We start from the raw sequence: 20762 nt of genomic DNA, 5'->3' as shown, positions 1-20762 counted from the left end.
ACTTTGAGAAATTACACAAATAAATTCAAATGTGATCACCTAATTATTATTCTTACTTTTTTGTTAAAGTTTGTTACATAATCTTTTCACCTCCAGTCAATATGTATCATTTAAAACCCTGAAAGGATTGTCAAGTGAACGTCCATCTTACTACAGCCATTGGAAAAGGGAGTACAGTTGGACCCTGGCTGTTTTAAAATCCCAGAAAGAGATGCACAGATAAACTGAGAGGCATAAAATTGTTTCTGTCTGTCCTAATTGTGAGTGCTAGTAAAAGTTTGCACAGTCAAAACTTTGGTTTGACCTGGTTTCCCTCCCCGACGTAGTGAGACATTAAAATTAAAAAGGCAGCAAAGTCTAACCTTTAACTTTATTCTCTTGGTTTTCAAGTCGTGTTTCACTTGTTCAGCTACTCATTCACAGACAGCGCCAATGTAATACCATTTCGTCATGTTGATTTGTGGGGAAATTTTCACTCAGCCTCAAACAAAAAGGCCATTTCGCACATTTTATAACCATTTTTTCTGCAAACAGGTTTTTACAGCTTCCAGCCGGAACAGCTTGTTCCGTGTGTAAAAGGTGGACTTTGGTAAGGCTTAAACATCTGTTCTGATATGTATCGGTTTACAGAAACCAATTAGAAAAGAGATGAGTCATAATTGTAAAAATAACCATCATAATGTTTTTTTGATCATTTATGGAAAGCAGAAGCAACCAATGAATTAGGATCTAAAGACAGACCTTCACATTAACGTTATATTTTATCTGCTGCTTGATTTTGTTGTGTCAACCAATGTCTTTGATAAACAGAAGCATAATTAAAGTCAAATTCTTGACAAACCTTTTATGAAAAATTTCAAGAAACATTAAAATTCTTAGTGTGATGGAAAACAAGCCTAATCCACACTACACCTTTTTTTTTTAAATACTTTTTTTTTGGTTCAGTCTTGATGAGACAAAATGTTAATAATAATAATAATAATAATAATAATAATAATAATAATAATAATAATAATAATAATAATAATAATAAAATGAAGGTGCACAAAAACTTCAGCAAGGCGATGTAGGTGTGTGAGTGAGTGACTGGTAACTGGAATTGGAAAAGACGTCAAGAATCACAGCTGGATGTGGGTAGCTGACCTGAAAATGCTGCCACATCTACATGGACACCAAGCATGGCCCGGCCTTCTCTGAGCAGGTCTGTATGCCAACGCACAATATGGAAAAAAAAAAAATCACAGGGAGCATCATAAATCTGTTTTTATCTTCTTCAAGCACGTGTTTACGCAGGGAGGCAAACAGGAAGAGATACGAGCTCTATCAGCATTTCTTATCTGTAAACTGAAGAGAGTGTTCAGCTGGGTGAGGATGTTTATTACATTTTGAGTTTACAGCAAGAAGTCTAGTCTTGACCCATATCATAAAAAGAAGCGGAAGTTTTTGATGAATGGAGAGGAGCTACAGCGAGCAATCACACTTAATTAGAATACCAACTTCTGGTTTGGATGACTAACAAAAGAGAGCGGGACGGTTTTGTTGGTGTAAAATCCTTGGCAAAAAACTTAATCAAAAGGTCAGAAGGTACCATAAATAAAAATCTGTGAGACAAAGTGAGAGAACCAAAGAGACGGTTTGGCAGAGTGCCATTGAAAATGGAGCATCTGTGTGACAAAGGTAACAAAGGCTGCGTTGCAAACACCACCCGGCTTGTCTGTTCAGCAAGTTGTGGTTTTGGTTTGGATCAGCAAATAATAGAGAGAACTCAGAGAAATCCAGAGGTTATTTTCTGATTTGGTCCCAAGACATGTAACTATGAAAGGTAAAGTCAGAAAAACTGATCATTTTAAGTGGTCTCTTAATTTTTTTGCAGAGCTGTATATCTTTGCACAAACATACTAAAAATGAATGAAAACAGGTTGAAATTGTTTTAAAATTTCAGAGATTGTTTCCAATCTACAACTTTTTTAAAAATCTCTGCAAACAAACACCAATGTGTTTTTCCCATTTATTCTTAGAAAGCCATAAGAAGTTTAAATTGTTTGTCACACTCTATGAAGAGGACATCATGTTTAGTATACTAATAGCATTTAGTATTCTAAACATAGTTAATAACCAATAAATAGCTAAAATGCTTATTTTAGGGAAAAGGCCAATGCTAATGCTACTACTGCTAATGTCTGTGCTAAAAACAGGAGAAAATCAGATAATAAAGAGACACTCTGTTGACTGTAGACCAATAAGTTCCTCCATGCATTGTGAAAAGCCTTGCTTAAGCTCTCCATATGCTATGGCAGGATCCAAATAGAGTAATGCTCTGTTTACACTGAGCATTGACTCAGGACTCAATATGAATGTACATTAAAGCTGTTTTATGACTTTCTATTTCTTAGATTTTTTTTTTTACTTTTGTTTCTTTTTAAACTTCCAGTTCCCAAATATGAATTTCACATAAAATCCTATCAAAATACAGAGGAGATGGTGACTATAATATGACATAATATGGAAAAGTTTGGTATATGCACTTCTGCACGACCACTGTTCTATTTCTGATCTTCTGTTTATGTTCGTCCTTTTGGCAGCTTTGTTTTGTCCACCACTTTGGACTTTGTTTAGATGGCAGTTTGCTGGCATTCCTTCCCGTGGAGATCATTCTGATGTTTTTCAGAATCTGGGTGGAGTGTTTACGTTCGGCTGATCCTTGCGCTCACCACTACCGTCCAAAAACAAGTGCCTGCATCCGACCAAACCTACAAAACAATCACAACAGGGATCGACACAGTTTTCAGAACCTAAAAGTTATTTTACTATTGAAAAAAAAAAAATCCTTCCAACAATTTGTCATATTTTTAAAATAAAAATAAAATTACATTTAAAAAAATAAAAATGAAAAAATATTAAAGAAATCCAAACTTAAACAGCTAAACGTTAAAGACACTTCTTACAGATAAATCTGTTTTTTCCTGCAAACAACAACAGATACAAAGAGAGCTCAATTAGCCATCATTGTTTAAACACCCACTCAGGAAAAAAAAAACATTCCAGAAAAAAATTTAAATGTGTTATTAACTTGGGGTTAGATCATAAAAGAACAATATGTAAACAGTGCACAATTTAATAAGTAGCTATTTCATGGCCTTTTGAGGGGTTTAGTAGTTAACCAGTTAGCTCTGGGATCAATCAGATAAAACAAATTCGTGCCATGTTTAGTCATGGAAGGGCTTCCTCAAAGAAACCAGCACTACGCAATGCAATTAATGCATAACGGACCAACAGGGGGGCAGGTGGGGAGTGAAGGGGAGAGCAGAGCAGCAGCCACAAGTTAAACAGACTGAGGAGAAAATGAAATGCAGAGAACAGAGAGGACTGACAGAAACTCAGAGATCCTCTGAGCCCAGACAGACTGCCTCTGGTGACAGTTTGGTGTTTTGATGTGTGACAGATGGTGGATTTAATCCTGAAATTTATTTTTAGCATGTTTTGGCTGTATACTGATTATGACATTCAGAGTTTTGCATGAGGTTGGCAAAATTCTGACCTTAATTGTGGATTTTAGTGCAGTTTTCAAAAGAAAAAAGGATTCAGGAAGTATATATATCTACTTTTTTTCTGCTTTTTTCATTATGTTCATGAATCGAGATCCAGGTACTTCTCTAGTCCTCGATGTGCATTTTGCATTTCATGCAGCTTTACCCTTGAAATCAGGTTGAACATTTGTTTCCAGAAATGAAGTGTAGAATAATCATTAGTGACCTTTTTCACACCGATGACATTTCACATATGCCAGTCCACAGGAGATCATGTCAGTGGGACTCATGTCTGCCAATCAGTCTCAAGGTCTCAGCACATTAACTGTCTGGATCCAATTAAGAATTGTTATGTTATTAAACTCCATCACTTTACAGCTAAATTTGTCACACAGCTTTTGCTAATCTTTTTCTGCCTTAATTTCCTGCAGCAGCAGCAGAAATGTTTTCCCCCATAAATATGCAGGTTCATTGCCAAATACTTCATCTGACAAGAACAAGCTTGTGAGGCTTGAAAAATACCTAAAATCATTAGAAAACATGGGAAAATATTTTTTCGAAGCTGCAAATAATAGTTTCACTTTGATGTTTTTGAACATCCAGCTTCCTGAAAAGTGTTGTACCTGAGTATCTGGGAACATTTTGTCTTGTCAGACATTAGACAACTCTTACCCTGTGTGTTGTGAACAAACTGAAGTGATGAGATGAAAGTGGAAGAGCCAATTTGTCTTACTTCCTCAGTTTGCATCAGTACCAGTCCTACGACATACTGTCAGACTCCAAGGAGTTTTAAGATGTGAAAACGTATCTGACACAGACAGACTCCTGCTGGGAGTGAGTGGGAGCAGAGGAAGTTTGGACCTGATTTCTCTGACATTCTTCTCATATGAAGACAGTGCTGTTTTCTGCGGGTTTGGGCCCGCAGAAAAATCCCTGGAATTACATTTGATCTAACATTTATTCCTTTCTTGTTTTGATTGGATGTGCCAGGAAGAGGAAATGATGCATGCACACTTGATACCTTTAACTAAGACAAGATTATTTCTCTCCGTTGTCTCATATATTCCAAACACAGCTATAACCCTCCAGACAGGAACAATGACAGATCTGCCGGAAATTCTCTTTAGTACTTCTTGTTTTCAGAGTCACCGTGGCTAAATGTGTGGATTTATAGAAATCTGAAAGTTGCTCGGTTTGCATCCCACCACCTGAACAGTTTCAGCTCTCTCTTGCTGCTTGGGCAACCTCTACATGTCAGTGTATGGATGTGTGTGTTCGTTCAAGTGCATTTAAATATAGCTGCAATGTTTAGCTTCAAAACAAAGCGCTGGACAACTTGAAGGAGAAAAGGAAGGCATTTTGAAAGATGTGCAAATCACAAATCAATAAATCAATCATGTTTGGAGTAAGAAGAAAATCCCACCAAACGGAATAAAAATAAGAACCATCCATTTCTGGTGAAATAAAATAATGATCTGTATTTTTTATTTTTTTGAAAGGAGCGACATTAACAAGCTGATTGATATACTGATTAAACCATCCATCCATTATCTTACACATTTATCCCTAGTGGAGTCGCAAGGGGTTCTGGTGCCTCCCTCCATCGGTGAACGGGCGAGAGGCGGGGTACACCTGGTCAGGCCACCAGTCCATCCCAGAGCAACACGGCGAATGTAAATAAAAACATCTACTTTCTGTGTGTGTGTGTTCAAAGTACAGCAATTCAAAATTCAATAAAATATGACCAAAATGATCAGTTATTATTATTGTGGAATGACCAAGACAAACATAAAAAAATAACCCAGTTCTACTGACCCACTCGGTTTGCGTCCCACCACCTGGACCGTCCATCTGCACTGACAAGATGGCACCCAGGATGAAAACACTGAATGTGACTATTTCTGACTAAAAAACAGAATATCATCGAGGCTGTCTAAACATTAAATAAATCTGTCTGTGCACACTCGGTGTGCCAAGAAAATCCTTCTATTCATCTGTCCATTCACTTAGGTCCTTGACAGATCTACAGACAATATGCTCTGTTTTCTGCTTTTCTCCATATTTAAATTATAAGCCTTGAACTGAATTCTCCGCCCTGACTAAAACAAAGGCCACCCAGATTTAATTATCACCAGCCCCATCATAGGAGATAATGATGACTAATAGGCGGCCAGGTGCAGATATCTATCTTATCTGCTCATTGGTGGTTTGGAGATAAAAACAGATTATTATATAATAATGAGTCACTCGTCAGTTTAACAGTGTGGCATCTGTCCATCTGTGTGCGTCTTATGGACACGAGTCTCCTCAGTGTTTTTGAGTGTGTGTGTCTTTAGTAAAAGTTCCCAAGATATGGTGAAAGGCAGCTTCTTTTCAAAGCTCTCATTCAGCACCTTGCATCAAATGAGGATAGAAGTAAATTCATCTTTCTTCCCAACAGCTGACAGACAGCACAGAGTAAAGAACCATCCCAGAAGTTGAGCTGATTGGCTGGAAAATTATCTCTTCCAACCTTCCCCAAATGTCCAAGCTAACACAATACCTTTGAAAAGCATTCACGCCCCTAAAGCTTTGACCAGTCTTGCCATGTTTCAACTGCAAACACCACTGCTGACAAGAAACATGGCAGCAATGAGGAGGTTTTTTTCTGCTGAATCTGATAAGAGTTTCGGTGAACATGGAAGGAGCTAAATCCAGGGTAATCTTTAAAGAAAGTCTGATCAAAGATGCATGAATTCAAAGAGGTCATGGTCCTTGTGGTAGGACTGTGACATAACCATTTCCAACACCGCAATAGTTGTTTTGGTGGAGAAATATTCATAAGTCAAGTTACGAGTTATGAATCAGAATTTGGAGAATTTGTGGCAGTCTTTGAAAATTGCTCCTACTTGTTGCAGTAACTTCATCAACAGGCAGCTGGATGATGATGAACACTGACTCCTGTTGTAAGATTGTGACCACTGTTTTATCTCAGCAAACGTAAGGCAGCAATGACAGGATGAAAACAGACTCAAAGCCAGCAGAGCTTGGAGTGTCTGAAATGGTCTAGTTTAAAATAAAAAGGTTAGACTGACCAGGAAGACGCTCCAGCTTTTAGAGTTCCTTCACCTTCTACTAAAATGACAAAGACTCATTTTTCAACTCCTGACCTTGGACACATCATCCCAAATTACTGTCAGATTCTGCTGTTAACAATAAGAGCTTCAGATTTCTATTTGAAATCCTTGGTCATTTTAAACACAAACTTTTACTTTGCTTTGTTTTGATTTCTGACAACAAAAGTCACTTTGAAAGAACTGAAGCTAAATCAAAGAAGCATGTGAGCATTACAGAGAAATGTCTAACAGAGAGAAACCGAATCAGTCCAGTTGGTTCACACATGTGACTGTGATAGTGCATAGTTCTGTTGTGTAGTTCACACACTGAACTACACAAGCTGTTACACGTGAATCAGGGAACGAGGAAGACAGCCTTGAACTCTGCACACTGATGCCATTTTATCACCCCTTCCTTTCCCCTTCAGCAGACTTTCAGAGCCAATGAATGGCTGCATTATCCCGATGGTTGTGCGATAGTTGCAGAGGCAGACAAAAAGAGAGTGAGGAACTAAATGAGGAATAAATATAACGTTTTGAGTCTATTTTAAGGTATTCCACTTGTAAAATTGACAAAGAGAAACCGGAGCAGCAGTTTGAAACTATTTAATCCACTCAACAAGTTTGTTGATGGCACCAAAACCGAGTAAAGAATGCGAGACTCAACTCAATGTGCCCATATGATGGGAGTGAAGAGTTATAAGTTCAGAGTACTCATTGTTTCCTTAAGGCATCACTTCACCACCATTAATTTGACAATTCAGACATTCCGATTTGTTTCACAATCCTTTAATGCAAGAGACTCAGTAGCGTATCTGCTTCAGCAGCTGAAAGAGGTTTCTGGCACGTTCTGCCCGATAGTGAGGGGAATGATGCAGCGGCAGCTCGAAGAAGGAAAACGTGAAGCTTCGAGAGAAGCTGAGCTCGGTGATTGGATTCAGCGGTGGCAGGCGTGGAAGGCTGGGAACCTGGTACTGAGGTATGACCCTGCTTCTCGCCGGCAGCCTTCTGCCCACTCCACCTACAACACAAAATAACAGACAATTTAAAAGAAAAAAAACGTTCAAGTCACATTGATCACATCCTTCTGTTAATACGTGCGAGACACGGCATATCGACCAAGGTACTGAGACTTTTCATGCTTTCTGGCGAAGCTACAAACGCTTCACCAGAAAGCTGCTCACAAATTTTTTATTCAGCTTAGTCCAAACATACTTTATTGATCCCAGAGGGAAATTAGTGCCTTTAGGAACTTTGATGCTTAAAGGCATATTTTTCTTATCAATGAAAAGAAAGGAAATCAATTATTCTTTAGCAACAGTCTGGCATCACACCTCTGTTGTTCCGAGGTACCAGCAGGCACGGAGAGGAGATTTCAGAGCTGAAACCTGAACACAGACATTCATCGTTTTCCTCCTCCTCCTCATGAGGATTGGTGACCGTCGGCGGAGGACCGGGTGAGAGGGATGGGGGTCTTGTTGGTGGAATTGCTGGGGGGCTTATGGTAAAGGAGGATTCAGAGTGAGCAAGGCCACCCCACGGTGTCACGTTGTCTGAGAGGAGGATGGAGGAAGGTCCTGGGGGATGCTGAGAGGAGGACAAAGTCTGGGGCTGCCGGTTGGGTTTCTTGCGATTTGTGAGGTGTGGTTGCTGGAGAGCAGTGGAACTAAAGGGAGGTGGGCCTGTACATGTTTGCACAGAAAAACAGAAAAGAAAGAAATACTTTTAAAATCAATCCTTGAAGAGGTTACCTGCATCACGTGCTTTTTCCTCTGCATTTCATTTCTGCCAGAGTTTCAGCAGGAATCGCAAGAATGTTACAATTAAAATCCATCTCACCACTTTCAAGAAATTACTGTATAATCAACATCATCCAGTAATTTATAAATAACAGATGTTGGTGCTGGATATATGATGAGTTATGATTTAAACCCCTAATTAGATCTGAAATGAAACCTTTCCTTAAAAGAAACAGTAGCAGCACTGTGTTCATTTTTATGAGACTGTTGCTGTGAGGCTCGTATTAGATTGTTAGATCCACAGTCTAGAGCTGAAGGTCCTGCTCTTTGTTGAAATCTCAGTATATAAAGTTGTTACCTTTTCTCCTCCCAGGTGAAGCAATGAGAGCCATTCGTTTGCGAGGCATCATAAATCTGGGAGCCAGAAAGCAAAATTCAGTATCACTTTCCAAAGCCATGAGAGGTTTTCTTGAAAACATGTCATCGATTTGCGCTCCATCATTACTGACATAACAGACAGAAAGAGTTCACAGGCATCAAGGTTGTAAAGTTTAAATTGTATTAATTTGTCACACTGTGTTCTTAGTTGAAATATGCAGCATTGTGAGGTACAACACTGTTTTGTTCTCTTGATTTGTGGATAATGGCTCTTTAAATGAAAATGAAAAAAAAATAAAATAAAAATGAAGTTAATCAGATTCTCTCTGGGATTTACTTTTGTGGGAAAAAATATTTCAGTTTTGATAGGTTTTTTTCTATTAATGAATGATACATTTTCATATCTGCATTCTATCTGATATTACAATTTGTTTAATAATATCTGAAAATGAAGTAAAAAAAAAAGAAAAAAAGAGAAAAACCAGTCAGGGCTCATGTTGTTTTCCACAGCGCTGTTGTTCCAGCTTTATGTCATGAATATTCTCCCATAAAACACTTCAATCTGTTTGCAGCAGTCTGCATGAGCATGTTGACATTTTTGTGCACAAGATGCTCTTTAAAATCGTTGCAGTTTTGCTCTCTGGGCTTCCAATGTTTTTCTGGGGAGAAATGAAAAGCTGGGAGATGAGGAACGGCTATCCTGAAACCATCCTGATAGTGAAAACAAATGTACTTTTGTAGCGTTGACATTTCTGAGATGGACATTGGGACTAAGGTTAAATAGAGGACACAGCCAGAGACAGTGATAGGAGCTTCTGAGTGTTTACGTGTGTGTGCGTGTGTGTGTGTGTGTGTGTGTGTGTGTGTGTGTGTACCTCTTTAAATGATGCAAAATGTCGCTCGTTCTCCACTTTTGACAGCTGCGCTCTTATGCCTCGCTCTCATGGGTGATGCAAAACATCCTTCACGGGAACAGTTCCCCTACTGGCACTTCATCACTACAGATGGTGATGATTTCTCCGGCTCTATTCCATAAGTTATTTCTTCTCTCCACACATGTTGGAAGGCTGAAAAAGGACTACACAACACAGCCTTCTCCTAAGCCACAAAACGAAAAACAAACACAAATCCAGTCCTGGGCAAGCATCGTCCTCTGCATCTAGTCCCAAAATGTCTTGTTGATGTTTTTTTTTTACTTCCTCTATTTTGATGCAGCTTCCAGAAAAACAACTGGAACTTTCAGTGCAGCAGGAAACTTCTCTACATCGACCTCTCTCTTCTTAATGTCACGTTTATGTTTTCAGTACCCCACTTCCTCACTCTTCTCCCATCCTTTCTATACTTTATGTATGATAGAGCAGAAAACAAAAGGCGCCAAAGGAAACCGGATCCAAGGAGCTTTCATCAACTTCCTCTTCATGTCCCTCCTCCTCTAGAACCCCTTGGCCCCATTTTCTCCTCTTTCATTCCGAGTGCAGGTTAGTGAGATGGGCACGAGACAAAAAGTAATTTGAGATCAGAATAAAATATTCATATATTCATGAATACCTGCAGCCTGTCTGCTCTAACCTCAGTAAAGCCCCCCCATGCATGCAGATAAAGTGGCATGCAAATCGGTATGTACCGGGGCTCCAGAGGTTAAAACTTCTTATCAAGAGCTGCCAAATGAATTAAAGGGCACGTACTGTAACTTTTCCTCTTCAGTTGTGTTTTGTTTTATAGCTTGCTGCAGTTCTTTCATTTCAAAGTCTAAAATTGAGTAAGAGGTAAAAAAAAAAAAAAAATGGCCGGTCACAAAACAGTTGCAAAAACAACCAAAAGATGAAGTGGATTATTTATGATTGGAAACATCTGGACACCAATGTTTGACAGGATGCTTCACTTCACAAAAGAAGTGAAGCAATTTCTCTAGTTTCAGTTTTAGTTCACAAAGTGAAAATGTACATAATGTTTCAATTGAGGAAGAGGAATTCAGGAGGTCAGAGGTATGGAGACATAACAAACCGACACCTTTAAAAAAGATTTAAAAGCATTCTATCCCAGGCCCAGTCTGTTGATAATTCAACACACTGAGACAAGAACTGTAGCTTGAAACACAGCATTCACATTGGTGTAGTTTCTGCTCCAGTTCTGACTAGCATTGTTGTTCCAGTGTAAAACAGGCATGTGTCACAATCCTCCTGACGCTCTATAATAGCCTAACCATAGAATGATTGTCTACATTTTGCGTATGAAGGTTTAACAACATTTCTGCTCTTGAGGCAGGTTTTGTCTGCTCTTGAGGCAGGTTTTGTCACCACCAGCTAACGCTATGCATGTAAGAGATGGAAGAAAAGTAAAAATACTGACATATTGTCGATCTACAACTGCAGTCAGACAATCTCTAATTTTATTTCCACGTTTAGGCATGGAAAAAATCTGTACCGTTCAACCACACAATCTGTAAGTCAAAGGAATACAGCAATGGCTGTATAAGATTTTCACCCTGGTGAATCTTCACAGAGGTCGCTGTTGCAGTGTCGTATCTGTTATAACACGATTTTTTTTGTTGTTGTTGAAAATTTAGTGGTGCAAAACAAATACATGGCAAGTTAGTATATCGTAATTAACTTTTGAGGAATATTTAGAAGCTAGCAATGCTGTTTTTCACGTGATGACCTCAAGTTCAGCTTGTCAACAACCCTAGAACTGCTTTGCTTTCCAGAAGATCAAGCAGGGAAACAGTTGAGTGGAGCTTTATTAATAATTCATAAACTAGTTTATGCTATGCTGTTGTTGGTGAGGTTAAGGAAGATGTCCTCTCTATATTTTGCACTCTTATGTGCCTGCAAAACCAGTTATGACACCACAAAATATCCACTGTAAAACTGCACAGTTTGAAATTCCTAGCAGATGACTTTAAGTTACCGTATGCCTACGTTCACCCGCTTATCAACAGGCTTCGACTTTTAGCATGACGCACACGAACAAGGTTCAAGCTGTCTCACACCTCATGTGACGCAGCTACGTTTACATACTAAGACGCACGGATACAAGATATATGCAAAAGTCTGGTTTTAATATCACAAATTAGAAGAATCCTAACACAACACAGTTCATCTCCTGGTTTGTGTTTCATCTCCTAACACAAACTAGGAGAAAAAAAAAAAACTAAACAAGAGTTTACTTAAGAGACTAAGAAATAAACATGAGTTTTTTGAGTTTTCATTAGTTGTGCAGGACATGTCACTGCTTGCTTTTGGTATTTTAATATCAGGAATGGATGGATGATGCATTTCTGTGTGCAATTCCAAGGGAACTGCATGTTTTCTAACACTTAAATAGAGTAGAGTAGCTATACACAGAACGCATCTGTCATACTTCATTATACTAAACACTTTGGATACTCACTATAAGCAGGTCTGGGTTTGTTTTAATTAGGACTAAACACAATCCCAGAACAGCCATAAATGAACAATCTGGCATCATTCTCTAGAGCATACCACAAACGGGCCAAGATACATTTTAATATGAATTTAAAAACAGCCAGAACATTTTGAAGCAGCTCTTGATGAGAAATTTTTGTTGTGCTTATTACTGAAAGCAAAGGGACCACTTGGAGCACAAACCACATTTTAAAAATTAGACTTACTGGCAAAAATCCAAACCGTTCAGGCTTTTGTAATAAAACCAGTTATGGAAAACTAAAATGACTAGGATTTTTAATCAAATTCAAATCTAAATCATACTTTCAAAGACAACTAGTCTCAAAATTGATAGAAGGATCTGATTAGAGCCAACATTTAGCATATGCATATAACATAAGCTTTATTATTTACAGGTGAGCCTCATAATAATCGAATGCTTCATGCCTAATTTCAAACATTTGTCAACTTTCCACATGAAAACAGGGTTAAAATTCTTCAAGAAAATTCTGCCAGCTGATGTATGGTTACAATGTTTGCAGCAGAGCAAGACAACAAAAAGTGCTACTATCTGCTGGACATGCTTGTCATGAAGGAGTTTAATCATTTTAGGAACAAATTGTCTTTCATTTGATAAAACCTTGTATTATTAATCGTCAAATCATTTTTGCTGAGCTGTACAAACTGTAATGTATTTGCGTTGATTCTGTTAAAACTGTTTCTAAAACAGATTCCCATCATCTCCACTCATCCACAAACAACCCATTGCTTTTGTAGCAAAAAAGTAACGCACAAGAAATCTGGAAAATTGGTGACTTTTAATTAAAAACAATTTGATTTATAAGAGATCAGTCAAGATAAACATATCAGCAAAAGTCTTTTAAAAATAAATTATGGGCCGCTTTGATCCTCTGACGTGGAAAAAGAAGTTACTTTTTGTTTTTCCACGTCTCTGCATCCATCCCAGTGTTCCTGAGTCGCAGAAGCTGGAGGCCCTGGCCGCAGACAAGGCTCCATCCCACCTTCGCCGTCTTCTTCCTGTCCTCACAGGAAGCTGTGTTGGTGTCTCCAGTCACCGCTGGATTCCTTTGATCATCGGTTGTCTCTTCCTCTTCGCTGGTCTTACAAACTGGGTCAACTATTTCCTCCAAAACTGCATTCGCCCGCTGAGTCTCAGACCCCATCATTTCATCCACTTCTTCCTCCTCCTCCCACACAGCGAGCCCCGTGGCATCTGCAACGTGGGAGCACAGCGCCCCATTGTGGCTGATGCCGGTACCGCTGACTCTCCACAGACAAACCCTCTGATCAGAGGAGGTGGAGACCAGGAGGCCGGGGCTCAGGAGCTTCAGGGCGGTGAGGGAGGCAGCATGGGCCAGCGGGATGCTGAACTGGGAGTGCAGACGAAGCTGAAACTGGTTGGAAGGATTATCCTGTGCGGCATGATCGTCACTTATCTGAGAAAACCCCTGGCTCCCTGCGAGCTCCCTGTCTTCTGGGTGCTGCGCCCTCACTGTGGACACCGTCAGCTGCCCGTCATCTCCTCCACTCGCAACTGTTACCAGGCAACCGTCCTCTTGTCCCAGTTTCTCCACCCAAACAGCCAATGAGTTGATGCCGCTCTGGTGGGCGGGGATGATGAGGCAGGGGGTCGGCGGGGCTGTGGTGCCACTTGAATTCTGGTTCAGTACGGACAGACTTTCAGTCAAACGCCACACTGCGATATTTCCGTCTGTGGCTGCGCTGAACAGGAGCCTGGACCTGTGGGAGAGAAACGCATTCCTACATCACGGCTAAAAGGGTCTAAAACAGCTTCTTTTTTTGTCAAAGTGGAACAATTATACATGACATTTATATATTTACACATTCAGGGGGATTACTGTTGGAAAACTCAAGCCTGGAGAGAGAACATGCAAACTTCAAATAGAACAGGCCCAGCTACGATTTGGATCAAAGAAATTTCAGTGACATATTTTGATGGGGTGTGCATGAGACTGATAAGACACAGTCATAAATATGATGTAACACCTGTTATGATTACGAAGAAGTCGTTATGAGTGTCATTCGGTAATTAATGACAACTTTAATAGAGAATTGCTTTAGAAGCTGCATCTAAAGTCCATTAAAAGTGCCAACTTTGCATTATTTGGTAAAAAGGCCCATGTTAACAGGGTTTCATTGATGACAGTGGTGCTAGTACCAGTGTATTTCAGTTCATTATCTTTTTATCGGAAACAATTCAATTCTACCGCTGAGACTTGATCACCTGTTGTCTTTGTAAACCTGCAGGCTGCAAGTGGCGACACAGAGAACACAGCGCTGGTGGTAAAACGTCTCCCACAGCAGGTTGATCTGATTTTCACCTTCATTGACAGAAAACAATCTGGAGAAACAGCAACAAAATAATAGCAAAAAGTTGATACAGATAGTTGGTTGGTTTTATTCTAATTGTATGTGATTTTTCTGCAAAAGCAGAATAACCTGCAGGGTTCCCACTTCCAAAAAGATTACAGCATTCAAAACTTTTCCAGGTTCAAATGATCACATCCAAAATGTTTGTTTCTCATGTTTTCCTGGGAAAATTATTCAAACTACATATCTGCTAGTCCAAACACTGCAAGACGCTATTTACTCTCTTGACCAAGTAAAGACACCACACCGTCTGGCAGTCAACATCAACACGTTCTGAAACATTACAGCACTTAAAAAATCTTCAGCCACCAGACTAACCTGAGTGCCCCGTCACTGCAGGACAGAGCCACGAAGACGCAGCCCGTCTCTTCCTGCAGAACCTCTATGGACATGTACCTGGAGAAGGCCAAACCCAAGAGGACAAACTTTATCCAGAACAACAAATCTGAAGAACAAATCCATTCATTTTCATTTGCCTGAACACATTTCAGCCCACATCTTCTGAGAAAATCTTTCTGCCTTGTTGCCCCTCCAGAGTGAGTAAAGCAATGAAGTCACGTTGGCTAAATTATCAGTTAACTGTCTGAAATTATTTATCCGATTAATTGTGACAAATCAATTATTGAAATGACAATTTTCTAACACCCTTGTCCCTGGTGGGGTCAGGAAGTGCTGGTGCCAATCTCCAGCTAATGTTCCGGCCCAGAGGCGGGGTCACCTTGGACAGGTTTCCAGGCCATCGCAGAGACAGACAGGACAAACAACCATGCATGCACACACTCACACCGAGAAAGCTGGAGTACCTGGAGAGAACGTACGCATGCACAGGGGGAACATGCAAACTCTGTGCAGAAAGAAAAGAAAGCTGGAATAGCAACACACTGCGACCAGCACATTGAAAAAAATATATAAATGGATCATTAAGAATCGACTCAATAGAAAACATCCTAACCAAACTTGCCTTGACTCTGGGTCCATTTTCACAGTTTTGTGTCGGTTCCGCTTCTTCTCCCACTGCGCGTCCAATCGGTGGCTCGCTACCTGGATCACCTGACAGAAAGGAGCCAGCCTCTGCCTGTCCCAGGCGACCAGCAGCCGATTGCACTGAATCTGAGCCCGGCCTCCGGCGGACAGTACCAGGGCGGAGAGAGTCTCTCCCTGCGGCCGAGTTATCGCTGTCGCTGTTCGCACACCTGAGATGTGGTCGGTAAGAACCGAGAGAACCTTGATGATCCCAGAAACTGGGTTTATAGCCAGGACTGCTACACTAGTGTCCTCCCCTCCTGTCACCACAATCTCCCAATATGATTTACTGCTTCCTGTTTGTGCTTGAGAGTCAATTCCAGTCTCTTCTATCCTTCCCAGCCTGCATACACACCAGATCCCCCTGCCATGTATGCCCTTTCTCAAGCTCCATCCTCCAGTTCTCCCTGCCTCCCCAGCACAGCCGAGCATCTCCCCTGGGGGATGCGAAGTCAGGACGGCGCCCTGCTTGATGAAGACCAAAGCTCCCTGTCCGGGCCAAACCCCTGTGTGCGACGGCCAGAGACTCCAGGAGCGATGCCCGCCGCCACAGGCCACTGTCATCAGCCTCTCCTGTCTCACAGGGTCCCACACCACGAAGTGGACAGCGTGGAAGCCGGCAATGACGAATCTGGCCTCCCTCGGCTCCTCTCCGATCACATTTTCCAGTTCCTGTCCATTATCGATTTCAGACTCGAAAATGAAAACTTTCTCCAGCCACTCCATGCCCCGGCAGGCCCGTTGGACTCTGAGCACTTCCAGCCGAAACTCGCCGTCTTCATGCCGAGTCCTGAAGATCCTCACACATCCATCCTTCCCGGTGCTGTAAAGCAACCCCTGGTATTCACACACCGAGGTCACGCCGTGTTTCCCGTGCACGCCGAACAGACAACTCAGAGGCTGACGTGTAGAATCACGCTCTTCTTCCTCTTTCCTCTGTGAGCCTTCACCGAGTTTCTCGTCATCAGTTTGGTTCAGCTCAACGTTTTCCCCTTCCTGAAACAACAGCAGTGACCCTCTCCTGTCTCCACACACCCACAACATCTCGTTGGAGTGAAGCCGGACGGCGGCTGTGAGCCAGCGCTTGGAGCAGAGAGGGAGGAGAAAAGGTGGAAGAGGTTCCACACTTATGACTAATGAGCAGTTTTCAGTCATTTTTACCTCCACACACCAGCGAAAGACAAATCCTTCGGCACCTGATGCGAGTAAATACAGCCTATCCGTTTCCTTTTTCCAGATGATACTATGGATCTTTCCTGGTCTGCCTGTAAGACGAACACCAGATAGAGGACTGGAAGTGGGAAACACCTGGATGGAGCCGCTGATGTTCCCAACTGCACACAATGTAACCATGGTAGCTGGATTTCTCACTAACACAGTCACTGTTTCCATCACACAATATGATGAAAACTCAGCTGGGCCTTCCCATATCGTCTCCCAGCTCCCACTGCTGTACTGGCAAACCGTCCCTTTATCAGTACAAACCAAAAACCGACTCCAGTACGTTTTTTCTTCCTCTCCTCCTACTTGACAAACCACTTTGGGAAGAGCAGGGCCAGGAAACTTCAGGTCTGTTAGTTTCTCTTCCAGGCTCTCTTTCTCCTCGTTATCTCCTACTTTCCACAGCCTAACCCCTCCATCTGCTCCTCCTGTTGCCACCCATCTCTCACCATCTTCTGTTCCCCCACTGACTGCTAGGGAACGCACCCCCCCCGCGCGGTGTCCTTTCAGCGTGCGAATCATCTTCCCCCCTCCTAACAAGTCCCAGACTAAACAGGCGCCGTCCTCCCCTGCGCTGAATGCGTACCTGGCTGAGAGACGGACCGAGAACACTCTGGCCTGGTGGCCGTACAGGACCCTTAAACACGTCGGGTTAGGGTCTCCACATTTCCCTCCAGGGCCGCCCAAGGCACCGACACCCCAAACCCGAACACTGCGGTCATCTGAAGCTGATGCGAGGTATCCGTTCTCCTGGAGGTAAGAGATGCTGAAGATGACCCCGGTGTGACCCAACAGTCGGCACTCAACTGGAGCCTTGTGACCAGACTTGATCATTTCATCACCTCGACCAGGCTTCCAGATGAGGATCTGGTTGAAAACAGTCCCACCAACCAAGACGGTATCCGCCCAAGAGTCATGCACCAGAAGAAGGGCAGAGTACAGCAGACAGCCCTCCAGGCAGGAGCACTGAACCAGGGCGCTTTCTGTGGTAGGGTCCAGGAGAAGAGCACTGTTATGAGCAACGGCAACACAGAGCAGGGACTGCTTGTCTGAGGAGAGCCAGCGGACATCTAGGGCCCAGTCCCTGAGCTCCAACAGGGGCCCCAGGGCCTCCAAGCGAAGAGTCTCCACATCCTTGCACTCTAAATGAAGCCTGACGATCCTCACTGCCTTTCCTCCAAATACGGCGAGGTCGTAGAAGCTGCTTGTAGAGGCAGAGTTCTTCTCTAGAGTTCAGAAATAGACAAACAGATCAAGCAGCTGTGAGCTGGAAGGGAGTTAACTCTTGTCACAAGCAATGAACAAACATATTACAAATAACCCCTCCCACAGATAAAGATTAGAGATGCACCATCATCAGCCAGAATTTTCTTAATCGGCAAGTAAAACTTTTTTAAAATAAAAAAATAAATAAAATCAGACAGGACAGATGCTTCAATGGTTAAAGAGGGAGAATCTGTCACACTTATATCTTTGCTTTTTATTCCTTAGAGGAAAAAAAAAATCTAACAAAAAAAACAATAAGTACTGGAAACTGGAAAGATTCCTGTATCTCTAATAAAGATAGCATCACTTTCGTCATTTTTTTTTCAACAAGTGCAAAAAAACTGATTTGTTTTAGGCTCAAAACAATATTTTAAGCTCCCAAAATTTGTAAATGTTGTAAGTGCAACTTTTACACATAACATTTAAGTGCAACATTCCTCATTAGATTCAGAGGAAATTTGTTAGCGGCAAACCAATTTCCTGCTGTGTGAAAATTAATGCATAGCACCTGAGACGGCGGAGCTCTGTGTTGGCACCGTGTCCCGGCTCCTCGCTCTGATCCCGTGGATTCTGTAATGTTGCAGGACGCTCAGCGAGGCACCAACATTCGGGTGGGGCAGGAGACTATACACCGACAAGACTGGTCCTTCACCTGCCATGAAGAACAATGAGAAAATAGGCATAGGAGTGTGCATGAGTCCATTAAAAAAATTACAATTACACATATATGTATGTTATCTTTATTACCTTGAGTTTTTGCAAATAATTTCCTTTTTGCAAAAAAATTTTTAGTTAAAATGCTAGTCATCAAAATCAATACTGACATTATTAAATCATTATATTAAGTTTTGCTGCAATCTCTTTGCTCATCAGCTTTTGATTACCTGATCCACTTTATGTGGTAGTAAAAGAAGAACGCTGCCAACTGATGATATATGGTTTCCAAAATCATAAGTGAAACTCTAAAAAGAAATTGAGCCATGCATTTATATTCAACCCTGATGAGTCAATACTTAAACCACCTTTTTGCAACAGTTATAGCGGCAGGTCTTTTTGCGGTTTGCCTCTACCAACTGTGCACACACAGAAACAGAATATTTGACAAATATTCTTTGAAAAGAAGAATATTTGTCAAGCTCAACCAGTTTGGACAGAAAGCATGCAGGTATGAAGAGCAATTTCGAGTCTTGTCACTTGTTCTCATTTTGGTCTGGACTTTGACTGGGCCATTCTTTTGTAGTTATAACTGTATGTTTAGTGTTGTCCCATTAGAAGGTGAACATTCAATCCAGTGTCAAGTCTTTCTTGCAGGACTGGCCTGTATTTAGCTTTATCCATCTGCCTGTCGACTCGGACCAACATCCCTATCCCCGCTGAAGAAAAGCATCACCACAGCATGCGGCTACTACCATTGTTCACCGTGAGGATAGTGTGCTCAGAGTGATGAGCAGTGTTTATATGTACTTATTTAATCGTACCCACAACCATGTATCATTAATTGAAGTCTGTGTTTCTGACGTGACTTACCTGTCAGCAGAAACCGATCTTGAAACAACTCCAAACCTGTGATGGGAGCCACCAGGGCAGCAGTCTCCATCTTTACAAGTTCAGTTTCTGTCAGAAAAACATCCTGAATGCTGCTTGAAAGACACAACAATACCACTTAGATTTTGTATTTTTGACGACAAAGTGGGTTTGGTGAACGCTAAAAATGGATAGTGTGTTTAGCTCTAATTAGCAAAGAAAACAATCCAACACAAAAAAGCTTTCAGTTAGCAAAACATGCTAACAGCATGAACACTTCATTTATATTTGATAAACAGAGGAATAAAATGCTCGCTTTTCGTATCGAGTGATAATCAATGTGTACCTCTTTAAACTTTAAATACAGCCGAAACATGTCTCTGACTGGTATTTTTATATTGCTATTCAGTTCTGACAACAACAATTTTGTCCACATGTGTTTCTGTACTATTTCCGGTCTAATTTAACCTATAAAACTACAGAAACCGATGTCTGAAGGCTGATTGGCTGCAGGAATAATAAACTGTTCTTATTGGCCAAAATAGGCACGTGATATAAGGTAAAAAGTTGTGCTGCGTTGAGGTGTTTTCAGAAAAAAATACGTTAGTTTGAAAAACAGTTTTGTTCACTGTAAAACATACAGCTAAGCTAACATTATTTATAACCGCTTGTGATTTAAAAAATTAAATTGATCTTAGATTAAAAACGAGGTGGCTATCTCTCAAAACAGTGAGAGATATGTCTTTTTAAATTGTCATTTTTACACTTTAATTAAATAGATGCAATTGCTATTTTTCGTGCTATTTATTAATATTTACAGTTTTCTCAATAATTGATAGGAAAATATTAATTACTTTTTATGTATTTCCCAATAGAGCAAGCAATGGCTTTCTTGTCATCGCCCACATTTTTGGCTTCTTAAAACAGATTGTTTTTATATGAATAATTATGAGTGACTGTGTGTAACATCAAGGTGTGTAATGGATGTGGTTTTATTTATCTTTTCAAAAATAGCGACACATATGGAACAGTTGAAATAGGTATTATGTTTTATAAATCAATCAATTGTGCATGAATCTAAGTCTCACGTATGGGATATTTTGATGATTTTTAAATATCAGATTGAATACTGCTTTGAACACACTTTCACAGGGGACCTAAACGCATCACATG

At 41.0% G+C, this 20762-nt stretch overlaps 2 protein-coding genes across 4 annotated transcripts; both read right to left on the bottom strand.

Moving 5' to 3' along the window:
- Nucleotides 1–7415: 7415 nt before the first annotated feature.
- Nucleotides 7416–10060, bottom strand: LOC129371833 (uncharacterized). Its single transcript, XM_055048658.1, has 4 exons — nt 9615–10060; nt 8720–8775; nt 7957–8304; nt 7416–7643 (listed from the first exon to the last, which is right to left on the bottom strand). The coding sequence occupies exons 2-4, from the start codon at nt 8769–8771 to the stop codon at nt 7426–7428; spliced, it is 618 nt and encodes a 205-aa protein (XP_054904633.1). The 5' UTR covers nt 8772–8775; nt 9615–10060; the 3' UTR covers nt 7416–7425.
- Nucleotides 10061–12942: 2882 nt separating this feature from the next.
- Nucleotides 12943–20028, bottom strand: wdr6 (WD repeat domain 6). Of its 3 annotated transcripts, none has more exons than XM_055048654.1 (7): nt 19936–20028; nt 19593–19702; nt 18574–18717; nt 15517–18025; nt 14874–14951; nt 14410–14526; nt 12943–13904 (listed from the first exon to the last, which is right to left on the bottom strand). In XM_055048654.1, the coding sequence occupies exons 2-7, from the start codon at nt 19660–19662 to the stop codon at nt 13073–13075; spliced, it is 3750 nt and encodes a 1249-aa protein (XP_054904629.1). In that variant the 5' UTR covers nt 19663–19702; nt 19936–20028; the 3' UTR covers nt 12943–13072. The 3 variants fall into 3 exon arrangements, with proteins under 3 accessions (XP_054904629.1, XP_054904630.1, XP_054904628.1); XM_055048655.1 differs by having other exon boundaries at nt 19593–19679; XM_055048653.1 differs by having other exon boundaries at nt 19593–20028.
- Nucleotides 20029–20762: the final 734 nt, after the last annotated feature.

The sequence above is a fragment of the Poeciliopsis prolifica genome, unplaced genomic scaffold (assembly GCF_027474105.1).
Source record: "Poeciliopsis prolifica strain line A6 unplaced genomic scaffold, Auburn_PproV2 SCAFFOLD027, whole genome shotgun sequence".
Lineage (NCBI taxonomy): Eukaryota > Metazoa > Chordata > Actinopteri > Cyprinodontiformes > Poeciliidae > Poeciliopsis > Poeciliopsis prolifica.
The sequence above is the reverse complement of the archived record's forward strand: the minus strand, read 5'-3'. Positions and strand labels throughout refer to the sequence as shown.